This window comes from Spermophilus citellus, assembly GCF_964194105.1.
Source record: "Spermophilus citellus genome assembly, chromosome: 1".
In the NCBI taxonomy this organism is placed as follows: Eukaryota; Metazoa; Chordata; class Mammalia; order Rodentia; family Sciuridae; genus Spermophilus; species Spermophilus citellus.
This window is the reverse complement of record NC_138182.1, coordinates 282387312-282404283: the sequence shown is the minus strand read 5'-3', so window position 1 is coordinate 282404283 and position 16972 is coordinate 282387312. Positions and strand designations below refer to the sequence as shown.

At 44.5% G+C, this 16972-nt stretch overlaps 1 protein-coding gene across 2 annotated transcripts in view; it reads left to right on the top strand.

Annotated features, from left to right (window-relative positions):
- ADCY2 (adenylate cyclase 2) overlaps positions 1 to 16972 on the top strand; it is a 380789-nt gene that overhangs the window by 256889 nt on the left and 106928 nt on the right. For both annotated transcript variants that reach the window (XR_014021747.1, XM_081292584.1), the window contains exons 5-9: positions 4256 to 4404; positions 9112 to 9223; positions 11838 to 11965; positions 15327 to 15485; positions 16380 to 16512. Coding sequence is in view for 1 of the 2 variants with exons in the window: in XM_081292584.1 (XP_081148710.1) it covers positions 4256 to 4404; positions 9112 to 9223; positions 11838 to 11965; positions 15327 to 15485; positions 16380 to 16512 (681 nt within the window). In the remaining variant the exon portion in view is untranslated. The remainder of the gene's footprint in view (positions 1 to 4255; positions 4405 to 9111; positions 9224 to 11837; positions 11966 to 15326; positions 15486 to 16379; positions 16513 to 16972) is intronic.

Here is a 16972-nt window from a genome sequence, read left to right as displayed (position 1 = left end):
TTTTAACTGGATAGGAATTACATGTGAGTGGTAAATTCATTCTTTCCAACTTTTTTTCACAATGTGCTCTCTAAAAGCTCTCTGGTTGTTCCCGTGAACTTACAAATCAGAGTGGGTGGGGAAAGTAGCCTGTGGTCCTACAATTGGAAGGCACCGCCTCACTTGAATCTCTCTGATCCTTAACTATCTCTATTGTGCCACCTGGTTTTTGTTAAAATTGTTTCAATGAAACGGTAGTATGTGACCAGGGTTTTTGAATTAGAAATCCAGCTCTACAAGCAATGAAAGAACTTGTTGGTTGCAAGAGAGCATGGTGGTTTTCTGAAGTGCATATTCATTTGCACAGTGTGTTCTAGGTCCCTAGATGGTGTGGTAATCCGGACAGCCTTCCCTCTGCATGGGTGCAGAAGCACTGGCCACAAGTGTCCCACCTCGGCATTGGCCCCTCGCCTCTCCCTCCTCACTCGCTGGGGTGCTCTTCCCGAGCCACGTGAGCAGCCTCCTCCCTGAGGGCTTGCTCTGGATTCCCTCCCCAGGCCTCCCCTGCCCTCCAGAACTTGCCCTCGCTGTTGGAACCGCCCCGTGAGGTGCGATTGCTTAGGTTCTGTCCTTGGTGGGACACTTATTACTAGGTATGTGCAGCAGGATGTGATTGTCTCTGAAACAGGGGTGTCAACTTCCAGAAAGGACCAGCCATGGTAACACGAAGTGCTGGAATCCACGTAGACGTGGAGGCCCCGACTCCCCTACTCAATAGGCTATTTCCCAGACACCCTAACTGGGGCTCAGAGGCTGATGTGATTTGACTGAAATGGCAGAGAAAAGGTGAAGACGCACGCAGAGAAAGCACTCATCGTCTCCCATGCCAGAGTCTTTCCACTGCGAAAAGCTGCTCCCCATCCGATGTAAGAATGATGGCTTCTTTGTTTTGTTGTGTTGTGTAATTCGTCAAAGGAACACAAAGCAAACAGGAGTACTCAGAGTACTCGGTGTGTGTGATTGACTGGTGATGATGCCAACACTCCAAGAAGGGACCTAGGAGACAGGAGCTTGTCTGGTAAGGGGAGGCAGCAACACTGCAGTGCTGACTAGAAAGCACTAGTACTTTGGGGATCTGCTGGTGATGCAGCTGGGGCGGGTGAGGATGCCTGGCTCTGAGAGACCACAAGAGAAGGTGTGAGCTGATGTGAGCTGGGGGAGTCCTGGGGCGTCCTCTTCCCATTCCCACAGGTAACTTCAGAACGCAGAACTTTTAGTGTTTCCTTTCACGTAGGCATTGAGTTCCCTCAGGGCAGGGTTAACCCACGGGTGGGTAGTGGAGCCACACAGGGACCAGCAGCTGCTTCGGGATCTGATATTTGGCCACTCTGGTAGGTACTCTTTTTGGTAAAGAGAAGAATTTATAACAACACCCCTTTTGTTCATTGTGCTGGTTTGGCATCCTGATGGGATCAAATCATGTTTAAAATGATGACTAGAGGAGAACGTTCTGGATAAGAAAAATTTACAAATTTTTATGGAAGGAATATTATCTTCCTTCACCATTATCTTCCCTTTGAAAGATTCGACAACTTTAAAGGTTTACTATTGTGTGGATTATTGAAGGGACAGGGTATAATACACATCACTATGCCTTAGCTCAAAATTTAAGCACAGGTCCTCTTTGCTTACACTGGGTTTTTCTATCAACCTTCTCCCACAAAAAAATAGCATAAAATATAGTTGTTGTAACTGCTTTGCATCATTATATTCAAAATACTTTGGAATTCAGAGTGCCCTGGACTTTGATCAACAGAATATTGAAATTTACTAAATTCACTATAGAGGTCTTTCATAAGGTCCACTTAAAAAAATGAGTCCTAGGGAAAAAAAAATTATTCCTTTTGAACAAGAGTTGGAGGTTTTATAAAAGAGCATGTTAAAACAAAACCCCCAAACCAAGCCAAGTTACTCACTGGATAAACTTTGAATAGGCCAGAATCAATTCTCTGTCGTTACACAAGCCTTGTTAGAAAGCTGTGGGGTGTGCATCCATCAGCTTAATGGACAACTTGACTTTCCAAAAGTATCCTGAAGGACTTTGTCCATTGTCCTTTGGAAGATAATTTCGCTAAGTGATATCTGGCATATTAAGCACCTAAATTTGTGTGCTGCTTTCAGATAATTTGGCTGAACACGCAGCTACATTAGAAAAAGCTGAAATATTAATGGAAATATTAACCTTGTCAGATTACCAGTTGGGTTGAAATTTGTCCTGTGTGCCAGAATACTGGGCTTTGGTTTCTCCAGTGACTTCCTGGGAAGGCAAAGGAAAGATTATGGAGCTTGAAAGTCTGTAATATTGGGGTTTTCTTTTAGGTCAGAGATATTTTAAAAGGGAGAAAGACAAACTTAAAAAAAAAGAGTTTTGACTTTAACACTTTGAGCTCAATCCTTCCTGAGGTTCCTGTGGCCCAGCCCTGAATGGGCACAGAGACTGGGTCCTGCTCCTGAGCCCAACCAGAGGCTGTGCCTTCAGCTGATGGAATCACAAGGTGGTGGGGAAGCCTCTGGTGCGGCTGGTCAGCTGTTCCCAAAATCTTTATTGCAGACTAAATTCACTCGAATTCTTAAGCACAACAAAAGAAAAAAAAATTGCTTTACATAACATATGAATTTTATTTTCTATATATTTCTAACCACTTATAAAAAGTTGGTCATCCCTCTACATTTGGGTTTAAAATAGAGATCATAATTTATATTTGGATGCTAAATGAGACTGGGAGAGAATTACTATATTTGACTCTCCTTTTTTTTTTTGGTCATGGAATCTGTGTCTTTCGGGAAGTACTGGCTCTTTGGGGTTTGGCATAGTCTTATTACAGAATATAAGAGGAGGAGGGACGAGGCCTGGAAATGTCACGTTAGGCTTATGCCACCTGGGCCCCAAGACAGGATGTGGGTGCAGTTGTTCACTTGGAGTGGTTCTGGGGGCAAAAGTGAGGGAGTGGACAGGGAGGGAGGCCGTGGTTGAAAGGGGCCTGTCACTGGTGGCCCTCTAAGGGACATGCAGGACAGGAGGGGCGGATGCTCAAGCTCCTCTGCTGAGACCCAGGAAGTGGCAGAGGGGAAACCCAGCAACCTGCAGTGCCCTCCCAGGGAGGCAGAGGGGACAGTGCTGGGCTGAAAAGCTGACCATATTGGGCTTTTCCTTCAGTAGGCATTTCAAAAGCAGAGAAAGGCAAATTTAAGGGAAAGGGTCCTGACTCACCATGTCCAAATGCAGGGTTTTCATGGAGCCTCAGCCCATGGCCCAGTACTGACCACCAGAGGCAGTGTGCCTGCCTCACTGTGGGGACCCCAGACCAAGTCCAGAAGGACACTCACCATCTATACAAACTGATACAGACCCTGGAGAGCCCGCTGGGGATTAGAATGCAGTAGATTAACCATCAAAAGTCCTCTAGAATGACTGCAAACTTTCAAAGTTGCATTTCTGTGATAATTGTTCTAAAAATGCATTTTTCTTAAAGAGTCTAAGACAATGCCACTCTAACTAAAATAAGTATATACTAAAGCAAGCACAGTATGCCACGTGAGTATTTCTTACTTACTGGACTTGCCAAATTTGGAGAAATACACAAAGATTCACAAAAAGCTTGTGTGCTGCGTCTTTGTGTTCTGCTTGCAGTTTCCCATAGAGGCTGTCTGGCAGAGGCTAATATTTCTACTCATTTTGATAATAATTTTGAATCTCTAAAGGATACTGGGTCCTCATCACAGAGGAAATGAAATATCGGAATATATGGGACTAGCTTTTTTAGGACGTGTGGAATATTAGTTGTCTTTCCAAAGTGCAATAAACCTTGCACTTCATCTCTCAAATGAACAAGTAGGCAAAAAATGAGTGTTTTTATCTTAGACTGACCACTAGTTTCTAGGATTTTAATATCATTCCTGCTTCACTATTTTATGATCAAAATAGATAAATAATATCCTTGGGGAAATAGCTTTGCCTTTCTCTATTCTTGGCACTGAAAAACACTCATACTTAGACCTTAAAAAATAATAAATAACATAATAGCATACGTTGACCTCAGAAAATTTGATTTTTTTTTCTGTCAATGTGCGTTTCTAGGATCTATATTTTCACTTATAGGAAAGCGTCCCACGTTGGTCTCATTCCAGGTCAGTGGTGATTTCCAGGACCTCTTGGCTGTCTCCACAGTTGACTGAAACATGTCCACTCTTTCTCGCCCCCTCCCCCTGGTTTTAGGAGCGGCTTCTGCTCTCCCTGCTACCAGCTCACATCGCCATGGAAATGAAAGCTGAGATCATCCAGAGGCTGCAAGGTCCCAAAGCAGGCCAAATGGAAAACACAAACAACTTCCACAACCTGTACGTCAAACGGCACACTAACGTGAGGTACGCATGCCCAGGCCCTCCGCGGCCCTAGGGGTCCGCCTGCCTGTCAGGGGCAGTCCCCCTGCGAGCCCCGTCTTACAACACCACTCCTCTCCAGCTGTTGGTCCTGCACAGGTGGAGCAGGTCCCACCCCATTCACCCCTCTGTGCCTCTTGGGCAGTTAAGATTTAAGATAAGAAGATGTGGTCCTCGTTAGTGGACAGAGTTGCCTTCCACGGTTTGTGATTGTTCACAGAGGGAGAGAGGTGGACAGTGGGTCCTATCTCCAAGGCCAGGGTGCAGTACCATGAGAGGGAGTGTCCCTGGCTCTCCAGGCACAAGGACTGATGTCCCAAGGTGGGCTTTTGGGGGACAGGGCCTCTGTGATGGACAACTAGTGACAGAGGCCACAGGGGACTGATGTGCAGCTTAATTAATTCATCATGAAGTTTCTGCTGTGCAAAGGCTGGTTGATGACACTGGCTTCTCAGGGAGTCACCCTGGAATCACAGCACCTGGGAAGCTAACCTTCTGTCATCGTACGATTGTGGCCAGAACTGTGAGGCCTCGAAGCTGGCCCAGGGGCAGCGCCAGGACGCGGGGGCACACCAGCTGATCCCTGTCCCAGTAGATGCTCAACAAAGTTAACATTCCGTCTCACAGGATAAGAACAATGTTGAGGCTTCCATCTCTCCTGACCTCTAGAGAGGATCTGTGAGGGGTCCTCATCTCAAACTGAATAGGGGACTCCTCCTCTCCCTGCAGAGCCAGGTCCATCACTGGGTTCCATGCCCCACCCATTCTGGTTTGTTCTTTGATTCACTGATTGATGTGGTACTTTCTAAGCTAGGTTAATAGTCATCTCAGTAAGTAACCTGTGCATGTCTCCACCTCATTTGTTGTGCTTTGGTGGTGTTAGCTGAGTTGTCAGAGAGGGTGCTTGATCAAAAGTTCAAACATCACCACAGCTGAAATTGGTTGAGCATCTACAAGAATTGGGATCTGGCCAGTGTACCCCTGAGTCCAGGTTCTCCACCTCAGGAAGCTGCCTCTTGGACCAGCTGCTTTAGGTCAAGGCTTTGATGAAAATAAACTTTAACTAAAATCTAAATACATTGCAAGGATAAGTTTAACTTGATGTCAGATCTTAGAAAACTTCTACAGAGTCAATAGTATGCATGACCCAAGCATACAAAGATGTAAACACATAGTAACAAACTGATTTTGGAAAATAGATTATAGAGAAATCAGTCAACTCAGAACTAAGGAACTAAAACATTCAAGAAAAATTTTTTTTATTCTGTTAATAGCATTTCCTGTTTTTTCTCTAAAGAAAAATAATAACAGGGCATCAGGGCAAAACCTCACTGTGTTGTTGCGTCCTGATTCTCCGTGGCCTTTCCCTGAGTTTTGCCCATCAGTTCTGAAATGTTCACAGACTAACCATAACTTTAAAAAAGTTCAATAAAATTAATAAAGCAGGAACAAGCACACCTCCCTTAATCTCATGCACCGTCCACATCTCTAACTCCTTCTCTTTCCTAGCTCAAATCCTAGAAAGAGTTTGCTGCACTCTCTGATGCCCCCCCTCGTCTTCTCTCCCTGCTGTAGTCGCCACTCTCAGGAACCCCCCAGGCCACAGAACTAACTTGCCAAACTCCTCCCAGCTGGTCTGCATCGCATCCCACTGACCACGTGGGTACTCTGATCCCTGTGACCTGGTCCTGCAGTCCCTTGATCTCCAGGGTATTTCATTTCCTTTGTTCTCTTCTATGGTCTCCTCTGTGGCTTTCTGAGTCTAGCCTCTCCTGTAGGTCAGTGTGGCCAGGGCTCTCAGCTTCCTCTCTTCTCTCCAGCCCTCCCCCAAGACTTTAATCCCCCTGTAAATGAGGCTAAGACATGACCGATGCAGGACTACCCAGGCTTGGGGTGTCCAAGACAGCACCATCAGACTAACACAACCCACGATGAACTAGTCGTCTCCCCTAGAGCTTGCTGTGACCTGTGCAAACCTCGGTTCCTAAACCCCATTTCACAGCCAGAAACTCGTCTTCATCTTCCGAACTTCCTTTTCCCAGATGATCCCACCAACATCCGATCGATAACAACATCGGGTCCGTCTCCTTCCACATCTGTCTGCTTCTCTCCACTGCCCCTACGATAAACAGTTAAAGCCCTTCCACAGGGCTCTTCTGGACTCCAGGGAAATGGCCCTAACTCACCTGCCTGCTTCTGGATGCACAGCCAGAGGGACCTTTACAAGAGGCTTGACCTGGTCAGGTTCCTTCCTGTGTGGCCCCACAGTACCCTGTTCTTCTCTTATACTTCTTTGCACATTAGGTCACAATTGTGAACATTTCAGAACTGCCAGCCTGCTTATTTCTTTAGAATTTTCTGCTGCCAAATAAACTGTACACCTGCCTAAGGTATCTACAGCTCACTCATCACAGGGCTGCTTTGACCACCACAAGCTTGACCACAGGAAGCACTGTGGACTTGTGAACAAGAGGAAGTAGAGTCAGCTGCCTCCTGATTCTGCGTGGGGGTCAGACGCTCTTTTCTGAATGGGCAGACTTAATCCTTCCTTTTGGACCACAGCTCAGGGTCAGCCATCCCTGCCTGCCTCTACATGTGATCATGGGAGAGGTAGGACGGGATTTAGGGGTCATCTGGGCAGAATGGAGAGCTGCACCCCACAGCCTTGGTTTTCCTAGAAGTATCAGAAGTCTCCTGTGCTGCTGTCCATCTCTCATGGTGAAGCCAAGGCCTGTGCTGAGCTCAAGGAGTAGAGGTCCTGCCCTGATCTGGCAGGGCCCCGGCTACTTGGTGCTATATTATTTTTTGACTTGTTTTTATTTTGATAAAATATTCATAACATTTATATATTGACCATTTCAAATGTACAGTTTGGTGAGATTAAACACATGCATAATGTCCTGCAACCATCTCTACCCTCTACCCTAGGACATTTTCTTCATTCCACACTGAACGTCTGTCCCTGTTCAGCAACAAGACCACACACCCCTCCCTCAGCCCCTGTGGTCCTATTCTGCTTGCTTTCTCTGTGGTGTGTCCACTCTGGGGACCTCACATAGGAGGCATCATGCACTGTTTGCTATTTGTACCTTGTGTTTCTCACTTAGCACGATGTCTTCTAGTGTTGCAGCGTGTGTTGGAATTTCCTTTCCTTTACCAGCCGATACTCCCCTTTTCTGTATACACCTTGTTTGGTCTACCCATTCATGTGTTGATGGGCATTCAGGTTACTTCTGTCTCAGCGGTTGTGAACAGAGCAGCTGTGAAGGTTTGTGTGCATGTCTGTTCAAGTCCCTGAACAAGCTTTGGAATGTGCACCCAGAGGTGGGACTGCTGAAGCCCCTACTATTCAGTCGAGTGCTTTGAGGAATGAGCATGTCATTTTCTCTGGTGGCTTTGCCTTCACACCAGCAAAGTACAAGTTTGCAGTTTCTCCAGGTGCCCAGCCCTGTTCTTTTCTGTGTGTTGCTTTTGTTATTCAAGAGACTATGAAATGCTCATTATTTTTCTTTCATGGTGCTTCTTAAGCCAGAGCATATTCCATCTCAATGTCAAGCACCAGGAGGAATTTAGGTTTCTTTATAAGAACTTTCCACAAGTCAGAGAACTGCTGTTGTGTAGGAAAGGTAGTGTCACGCCCTTGGCTGCTGTGTGTCCCTGTTCTAAACATGTACACAGGCCTGAGCAATCTCACAGCAGCCTCCACCCTCTGCTTCTCCCAGGAGGGGACCATGCAGTTAGTCCCCACAGTGACAACCCTGGACTCCTCAACAAGTAATCCACACACCCCCAGCTTTCTTTCCCGGCTCTCTGCCATATTCCTTTATAGAGCTTATCCAGAGTGTAGGTAGACATTTATTGATGCCTTCGTTCACTGGATGCACCAAGCCTACTGAATTCTGAGATCAGGAAGAAATCCCGTGTCTGCTTCATCCTGGCAGGTGGCAAGTACTCCAGAATCACTTGATAAGTAGTCTTTTTTAAAAAAAAAAAAAAAAAAAAAAAAAAAAGAAGAAGAAGAAGATTATTGCCAGGCCTGGTTGCACAGAGCTATAATCCCAGCAACTCAAGAGGCTGAGACAGGAGGATCACAAGTTCAAAGCCAGCCTTAGCAATTTAGCAAGGCTTCAAGCAACTTAGTGGGACCCTTCTCTAAATAAGATATAAGGGACAAGGGATATAGCTCAGTGGCAAAGTCCCCTGGGTTCAATCCTCAGTACCATAAATAAATAAATAAACAAATAAATAAACAGTATTCCATTTTATTTCTTTGAAGCACTCCAATTAGGATTGGGTTTTACTATTTGCCTCTCCCACCTTAGGAGTGTTATATATACATCATGTAACAATTCGAGTAGTAGCATGCAGAGTTTCCCAGGTGTGATGGAAGTTAGGATAGGCATCACATAAACATAGAGGAAAGGTGACCAGAGAGAGGCCAGACCGGGGCATGGGTGAGGTGGGACTTCTCTCCCTAGTAATTCTTCATTTTAACTACAAAAACTGAATACTAAAAAAGCACTTAAATGGGCAATTTAACAAAAGTGTTATACATTCTCTCTCCAAGAAAATAACATCTTTCTCATGAAAATACAAAGTATAAAAGTCACGATACTCTTGTAATGGAAAAATTGTCATGATTTTCTTAGCAAATGCCAAGTTTAAGTCTGTCCCCACCCCGTGTTCCCGTAGCATCTTGTACGCCGACATCGTGGGCTTCACTCGGCTGGCCAGCGACTGTTCCCCGGGGGAGCTGGTGCACATGCTGAATGAGCTCTTTGGGAAGTTCGACCAGATCGCCAAGGTGAGCAGGGCTTCCCTCCCCCGAGAGCCCGCGGGAGACCCGGCTTCCTTTTCCTCCATCCCACTATCCATATCTCACTATTTTCAAAAAACTACCCTTCAGGTTTTATTTGCTGTTGAGCCTTGATGAGTCTCAAGCCCGTATTCAGAATATGAAATGCTGTGGCTTCAGATTCTCACGTTTTCACCCATTTTTGAAGCTTCTGCTTGTGTGTTCATCAGCTCCACGTGATAAGCTCATTCAGCACAAGGAGATTCCACTGCTGTTCTCTCGGCCCGGTGCTGTTGGGGGGGCACTCCTACGGGCATTTCCAAGTCGAGGGGCTGCTGAGGTCACTCTAGCTCATCTACCCACCATAGCTACCCTGTGCTCATGTTGTCAATGGGACCCTGGAGACCACCTAAAATAGGACAATACCCTGGGCAAGCCCTGCACTTACTGCCACCTCGTGTTCTCCTGGCCTGGTGTGCCACTTGTGCAGAGGTACAAGTTCAGGGCTGGCCTGGCATGTCTTGTAGGTGGGAAAGTTCACATAGGAGATTATAGAGGTTATCTAAAACTGCCCTGAACCTTGCTTGTTGGAACTTGGAGGGTTGCTTGTGAGACTTGCAGCTCTTTCCTTCCCATAAGACATTTCCAATCAGCCTAATTCTATAAGTTGTGCTAAAAAAAAAATTGTCCATTATGCCTATTTATCAGTTACTTATATGTGGAAGGGATGGTCCTAAATTTAGTTTGATGTGCGGTTGAGCTCACTTTTTAACAATACAGATCATTCCAGCCAAGTGTCTTAGGAAGAAATCTGGCCTGCAGATGTTGGCAAAATCACTCTTGGGTGCAGCTTCCCAAGTTTGTCCCCTAGGCTGCCTGGCAGCTCTCACTGGGGACTTTTAAAAATCAGTGAGATAATAGCTGTGTTTGCCTCCTTCACCCACACAAGGAGGGCTGAGCTTTATAGGTGGTCATTTATGGAAAGAAAAAAGCTGAAACCTAAACAATAACCTACAGTTCCTCATTAACAAGAGGTCATGGAGCACCTGGTCATGGCAGGAGGAAACATCCCAACTGTGGCTGGTGGTAGCATGACACCACTGTCCACAGGATATTCTCTGTTCCCTGTGAGTCTCAGGGTCCACATTTTCCCTTTTTGTAGGAACAATAGTTATATTGGAAAAGGGGCATACCCTACTCCGGTATGACTTAATCTGAACTAATTGCATGAATTCTATGGCCACATAAGATCAGATCCAAGTATTGGGACAAATGTCATGTATGAATTTGGAAGAATGCCACTGATTATGCTTAGCAGAGGTACTCAGTGTGACTTCCTCTAACCAAAGGAACAGAGGAATGTCTAGGCAAAATCTGAGTCCAGCCTGGGTACACTTGGTCCATCCATTGTAGTTCAAAATGGCAGCCCACTTTGGACACTGGTTCATGGCTCACAGCTGGAACACATGGACATAGAGAGTGCCATCAGCAATGGTAGCCCAGACAACTGAGCAAACAGTGTGTGAAGCTCATCACTTTAAGCCAGTAGACTCAAAACCATTGCCATGCACTCTTGCTAACCCTCATGCTTTCTACACCCAGGATGTCTATTTAGGGAGAGTGTGGGAGGGCAGCCTGGCTAATAAGTAATTGTTTGCCTTTTTCTTATTTATGATATTGTTATTGGAATTGATAGTACTATAAATAAGCACAAAAATATGTCACAGCTTGTGAGCTATTAGGGAAAGAAATATGTCAAATCTTTAAATATTGGGGAAAGAAATATGTCAAATCTAACTCATGCTCAAAAGGAGAAAGATGTCATGTTTCTGATGGTGTTTGAAATTGTTCAGTTTATACACAAACCTGTATTAGCATCAAAGGAAAAATTTTGTGTTTGGAACATCTTTGGTTTTTGTTTTATTTTGCTGAAGAGTCTATATGCTGATTGAAAAGGTTAGAAATGGGTGGGAGGTAAGATTGATGCATATATGAGTGTAGTTAATCTAAAAACAACTCAAGTCATGAAAAAATGAGTTGTTCAAACTTTATATTGAAACAGTTTAGCCTAAAATCAGAATTGAATTTTAAATTACTTGGCGGTGTTGAATGGAGGCTTATTAGATTGTGAAGATGTTTATCAGATGCTGGTGTCTACAGGTAACAATCTGCTTCAGGTTTAAAATTAATGAAGAAAACCGCAGCCTAACGGAGAATGACATAAGATTCTTAAGTCCCACCGAGCTGAGCTCTGGCCATCACCTTCTGCTCTGAAAGATTCTGCTCTGCATCAAATGCTTTATTTCCCCCTGCATGTTTGGAGATGTTCAAACTGAAGAGAATGATCCTACTGTTTCCTCCTCTGCTTCTAATTAAGTGTGAAGTTTTTTTCTGTTCTCCTTTTTCTTCCTCTTCCCCTTGGTCGTCCTTATTTCCGAATGAGCATAGGGTGAGGGTCGGCCATTCTTGCTGGTCAGGGAAGGGAAGCCTGAGTTCTCATTTCTGTTCCCACCTGCCCCATCTCCCGGGCCGGTGTCAGTAGAGCCAGCACTGGATGGCTTCCGGTGACGGAATCATCACACCAGCGTGTGGTGCAAATGGATTCTGTGATCTCTTGTTCCAGGAGAATGAGTGCATGAGGATCAAGATTTTAGGAGACTGCTATTACTGTGTTTCCGGACTTCCTATCTCTCTCCCTGACCATGCCAAGAATTGCGTGAAAATGGGACTGGATATGTGTGAAGCCATAAAGTAAGTGTACTGTTTAAGGTTTTTTATTTTTTTCTTTGACATTTAACCATTTTGAGTTGTAATTCTCACCTGAATCTATTTCTATTTTTCTGTCTACTGTTGCTAAATGCATTGCTGTATATTTAAATATAAATACGCAGTTACCCATTTGTTGGTGTGTGAGTAGTGCAGTCCAAAGTAAAACTTCTGTAAGTCTTTGCTATTGTCATTATTAGTCTTATGGAAACTAAATTGGAAATTTATGAGAAGACGCTATTTTATTTGTTTCAAAGGTGATTTTTAAAATTTCTGAGTATTTTCTTTGATCTCAAGGAGAAAAATCTTCACTGTGGCATCTCTCCAATTTCTGATGAAAAATATGATTACATAAACTGTAAAGAAAAGTGGTTTTTATCAAAGACTGCAATTAATATAAAAATGCAATCCAGAATTCCTTCATTTAGTCAACAATGCTCAGCTCTATGAATGAAGTTTCAATCAATATCTGCTGTCTGCATTATGTCTATAGTTTATTTCCTTGTACATCTAGAGAAGGTTTGCATTGGATACTAATATCAACACCACTGGCAGATACAGGGAAAACGAAAGGTAAAAGGTGATTTTTGATGGCAATACCATCGTCTTTCTTTAGCCCTTTGTAGAAGCTATTCTTAAATGATAATATCTTTTGTTTGCTGATTGCATAATTTATGGACATTTTATTTTTGAGTCATCTCAGTCAAGAGGCTTTTTTCTTACCCTCCACAGTTTTTGTTTTGTTTTGTTTTTTAATCTGAAAAGACTTGAAAAAAGTACTCAATGTTCTAGCTCCTTGTCTCAAGGTTAGAGCAAGTAAGGCCGAGTGGAAAGTAGGAAGTCCAGGGGTCACTGTGCTTGCCCATCGTGTATGCTGACCACATGTTGAAGTGACTAAAATGTTAGCAGGTGCGTGCTAACCCAGGAAGGTAAAAGGAGCCCCAGCTTCAGCCCCTGAGGCACGATCTCCCCGAGGGGAGGAGAGGCCTGCATGTTCTATCCATATCCACTGGGCAGAACGGGAATGGGAGGGAAGTAAAAGAGAAGGGAGGAGTCGTCACTGTGGACTCCGTTCCCCTGTACAGCATGTGCTAGTGGAAAATGACCGTTCTCTACTTGCTTATTCCCATAAATAAGTCCTTTGTGTGGTGCACAAAAACTATCGTTTTGACTTTTTTCTAAAGTAACCGCTCTGATTCCATGTGTCTAGGTAGACATGAATCCAATCAGTGGAACTGAAGTGTTTTCTTAAATTTATAACCTGCTGTGGAGGCAACCTCAGGGATGGTTTCAAATTCAAGGTGAAATGGGTTCTTTTGGAGGAAAGCACTTTCCTTGAAGAAAAGTATCTTTCTCGATCTTCTTTTCAAACAAGTGTGGGAAAGATTTTTATGAAGGGTAGAAATATGCATATCAACAACTTTGAATTAAACTATCCATTTTTTTCCTCTGAAGCTTGATTTCTGCTTTCAAATTCACTATTTTATATTTGTATAACATAAAGTTATTTCAATGTGCTGAAGAGCTTTAAGGAGGAAGAATACTCATGGCTTGTCCCAGTTTATAAGAAATGCCTTTTTATTACATTATTTTATGTCTATGTCACATGTTGTTTTCTATATATTGAGATATTTGGGATATATATATATATATATATATATATATATACATATATCACATATGCAATTTACTGACATATGTACACTCAGATGTTGTGCAGACAACTTCCTCCAGAACCTTCTACTACTCAGGCAGAGGCTCTGCACCCTGAAAATAGTGACTCCCAGCCCCCTTCCAGCACCTGGCCATCACTGTTTGCTGTCTCGGATTTGCCTGTTTTAGGTGGTTCCCATGAGTGGAATCGTGCAGTGTCTGTCCTTTGGCATTTGGTTTCTTCCCTGGGCACAGGGCTTTCTTGGCAGGACAGCCTTCCCTCCTACAGACACACGGCCGTGTTTCCTTGGTCCATTCAGGGTTGAAGCATCGGCCCTGTCTGACCGAGTCCACACCCTCAGCCATGTTGGCGGGTTTGAGGAAACTCCCCAGCACTTGCTCGCCTCAGTCTTCAAATCATACCATGGCTCTGTGTCCCAGTGACCTGCCACTCACTGACAAAGGGACTCAGCTTCCTTCCTCTGTCGTGTGTCACCTTCTTGTCTTATGGCTGACAACAGGTTGTCCGGTCACACTTCCAATAATGCTGGGGACAAAGTGGGCATCTCACAAGTCCCAGGCACCCTTCATCTACTCTGGTGGCCTCTCACAGGATTCTTTGTCCCATTTTCTCTCTCATTTGTGTTCTCATTTCTTGAACCATGGGTGGGGATGAATATTAGAATCTTAATTTTTTAAGCTGTGGAAGGATACTTCCCCCCATCCAGGAAACCACTTATTTTCCCCTCGTGGGCCTGTTTCCTTTATCACTTTTGGCATGCCCAAGTGGTGCATGTCATCACAGGGCCCGGCCTGTGCCACTTTGCCCTTCGGGGTGTTAATGATGCGTCTCACTAGGACTCGTCTCTTTCCCCTCGCTGTGTGCATGGAGACCTGTGGCTTTCCTCCACATTTTCTCTGGGGTTGCTTTCCCCCCATGCAGCCAGGGTCATCTTCCTGCCCTCTTCTCTTACAACAGAACTTTAAGTGAAAAATGGATTTAGTTGGAAGAAATGAAGAAGCATTGCCCGGCATTTCCATTTTCCCTATTGAAGTTCTTCACTTGTCTGTTAATGAGTTAGTCATAAAGCCCTAAAGTGTGTTTAAAACAAATTTTTAAATTAATTTCTTTTGCAGGATATGTCATGCATTATTAAAACTTTTTAATAGTATTTCTTCTCTTCTTAATTAAGAATATGCACAATTGAAAAAGCTTAATCTCATGATTTTTTTAAAAATCTTGATTCAAGCTAATGTCATTACCAAACTCTCAAATAAGCTGTGTTGAGTTCTCTTGTTAGCAGAGTATTCACTGGGGGCATGCACCCCAGGAAGCACTAGAATTGCAAATGGAGTCTAAGACCATTTCTGAGGCGGTGAGCCCAGCAGGGAGCAGCACTGGATAACCAGGAGTTTCATGCATGTTGTTGAACCCAGTGCTTGGTCATCACCATGATCTGGCCTGATCTGCCTTTACCAGCCAGAGATTAGAACTAGGGGTCCAATCTGGGAGCTGCTGAGAAGAAAAGCCCTTCCTCTTGGCTCAGAGCAGCCATCTTCCGCCCAGGAAGAATTCATGGCAGCATTTCTGACAACCTAAAAAATTCTGAATAATGAAATGCCAGGAAAATTGGCCAAGAGTGAAGTCAGAAGAGGATGCGACTGAATGTGGTATCACTTCCCTTCTCTTTAGGAAAGTGAGGGATGCTACCGGAGTTGACATCAACATGCGTGTGGGAGTGCATTCAGGGAACGTCCTGTGCGGTGTGATTGGTCTGCAGAAGTGGCAGTATGACGTGTGGTCACATGATGTCACCTTGGCCAACCACATGGAAGCTGGAGGGGTCCCCGGGTAAGGCCAAACCTTGGATTTCTGTCTGCAAGTTGGCAGCACAATTAGAAGGGACAGGTCAACAGACTCATACCTGCTCCGTCCTTGATGACTTCTCTTGCTACACTGGTGTCACGTAAAACTCATGTCCAGTGGCTTCTTATAATAATTAGATAAACAGGAATTCTCAGACTGGGGATGTGGCTCAGTGGTGGAGCCCTGCCTAGAATGTGCAAGGTCCTGGGTTTCAAGCCCAACCCTACAAAGAAATGAAAACAAAAACTCAGACTTTCAAGTCTTGATTCCATCAACAGCAAGGACTATGGGTATCAGATACCTAACTATAACCCTTACACATTTGCATATTTATGAACAGAGACTGAGATAATGATGTTGTAAAAATGCAGTCCAGACATGGTGTCTCTCCAGGGCTGGACACTGCCTGGGAGAGCAGTGCCATCAAAATGATCACTGTGGCACCCACTCATCTTTGTTAGAAGATGGACAAAAGAGCCTCAGTGCTAGGGCTGTGGTTTGGAGAGCCATGAGCACAAGCCCAGAGACGAGAGTCCACACTTGATACTGCTCAGCATTTCTGCTAAACCCCTTGGAAGAGAGCCTCACATGCAAGCACTCAACATGATCACATTTTTTCTCTGCTATAATTCACTGCAGCCCCCCTGCAGGATTCTGTGAGTGCAGAGAAGCCTCAGATCTTAGTAGCTCAAGGCCTCAAGGAAGCCCTCCTAAGCAGTGGTGGATGGAGTGTAGGCTCTAGTTACAGTCAGTCCCCCAAGAACATGTTCGTCTCCTTCATTTGGAGAGAAATTGTTGCTGAAATCACAGACAAGTAGAATCCCTTTGTTCACATTTGTCCTTTCATATCTTGACTGTGCTTTTAATGTGGAATTTCAGACGTGTTCACATTTCCTCTGTCACCTTGGAGCACTTGAATGGAGCTTATAAAGTGGAGGAGGGAGATGGTGAGATTAGAGACCCCTATTTAAAACAGCACCTGGTGAAAACCTACTTTGTAATCAACCCCAAGGTCAGTACCATTATGAACAGTCTATGATTGGCCTTTTATTTCTGTGATTAAAAGGGAGGAGGGGCAAATTATTGGTATAGATGCTTTTAGTTAAGAACCAGTTAATTCCTTGCTAGTCTTTGCCTCAAAAATGACTTCAAATGCATTTAATGGCTCAGCCATGAGAGATGTTATGTGATAATGAATTCAGGTGTTTATTAAGGGGGCACCATGGGGGCTGTGTGTGGCGGGGTGGGGGTACAGGGTGTTGGTGTGGGCGGCTGTGTTTGTGGTCCCTGTCAGCCAGTGTCAACGACAGTGGATGCTGCCCCGAAGGGGTCACAGGGGGTGCAGCCTGGAGAACCATGAGTGGAGAAGCTGAATTAAGAGAAAACATTTTACTCTTGCCTTCAAAAGATGCAGAAATCCAACGAGATGAAATAGGTTGGACGTAATGAAAAGGAAGGGAAGAGACATTTTT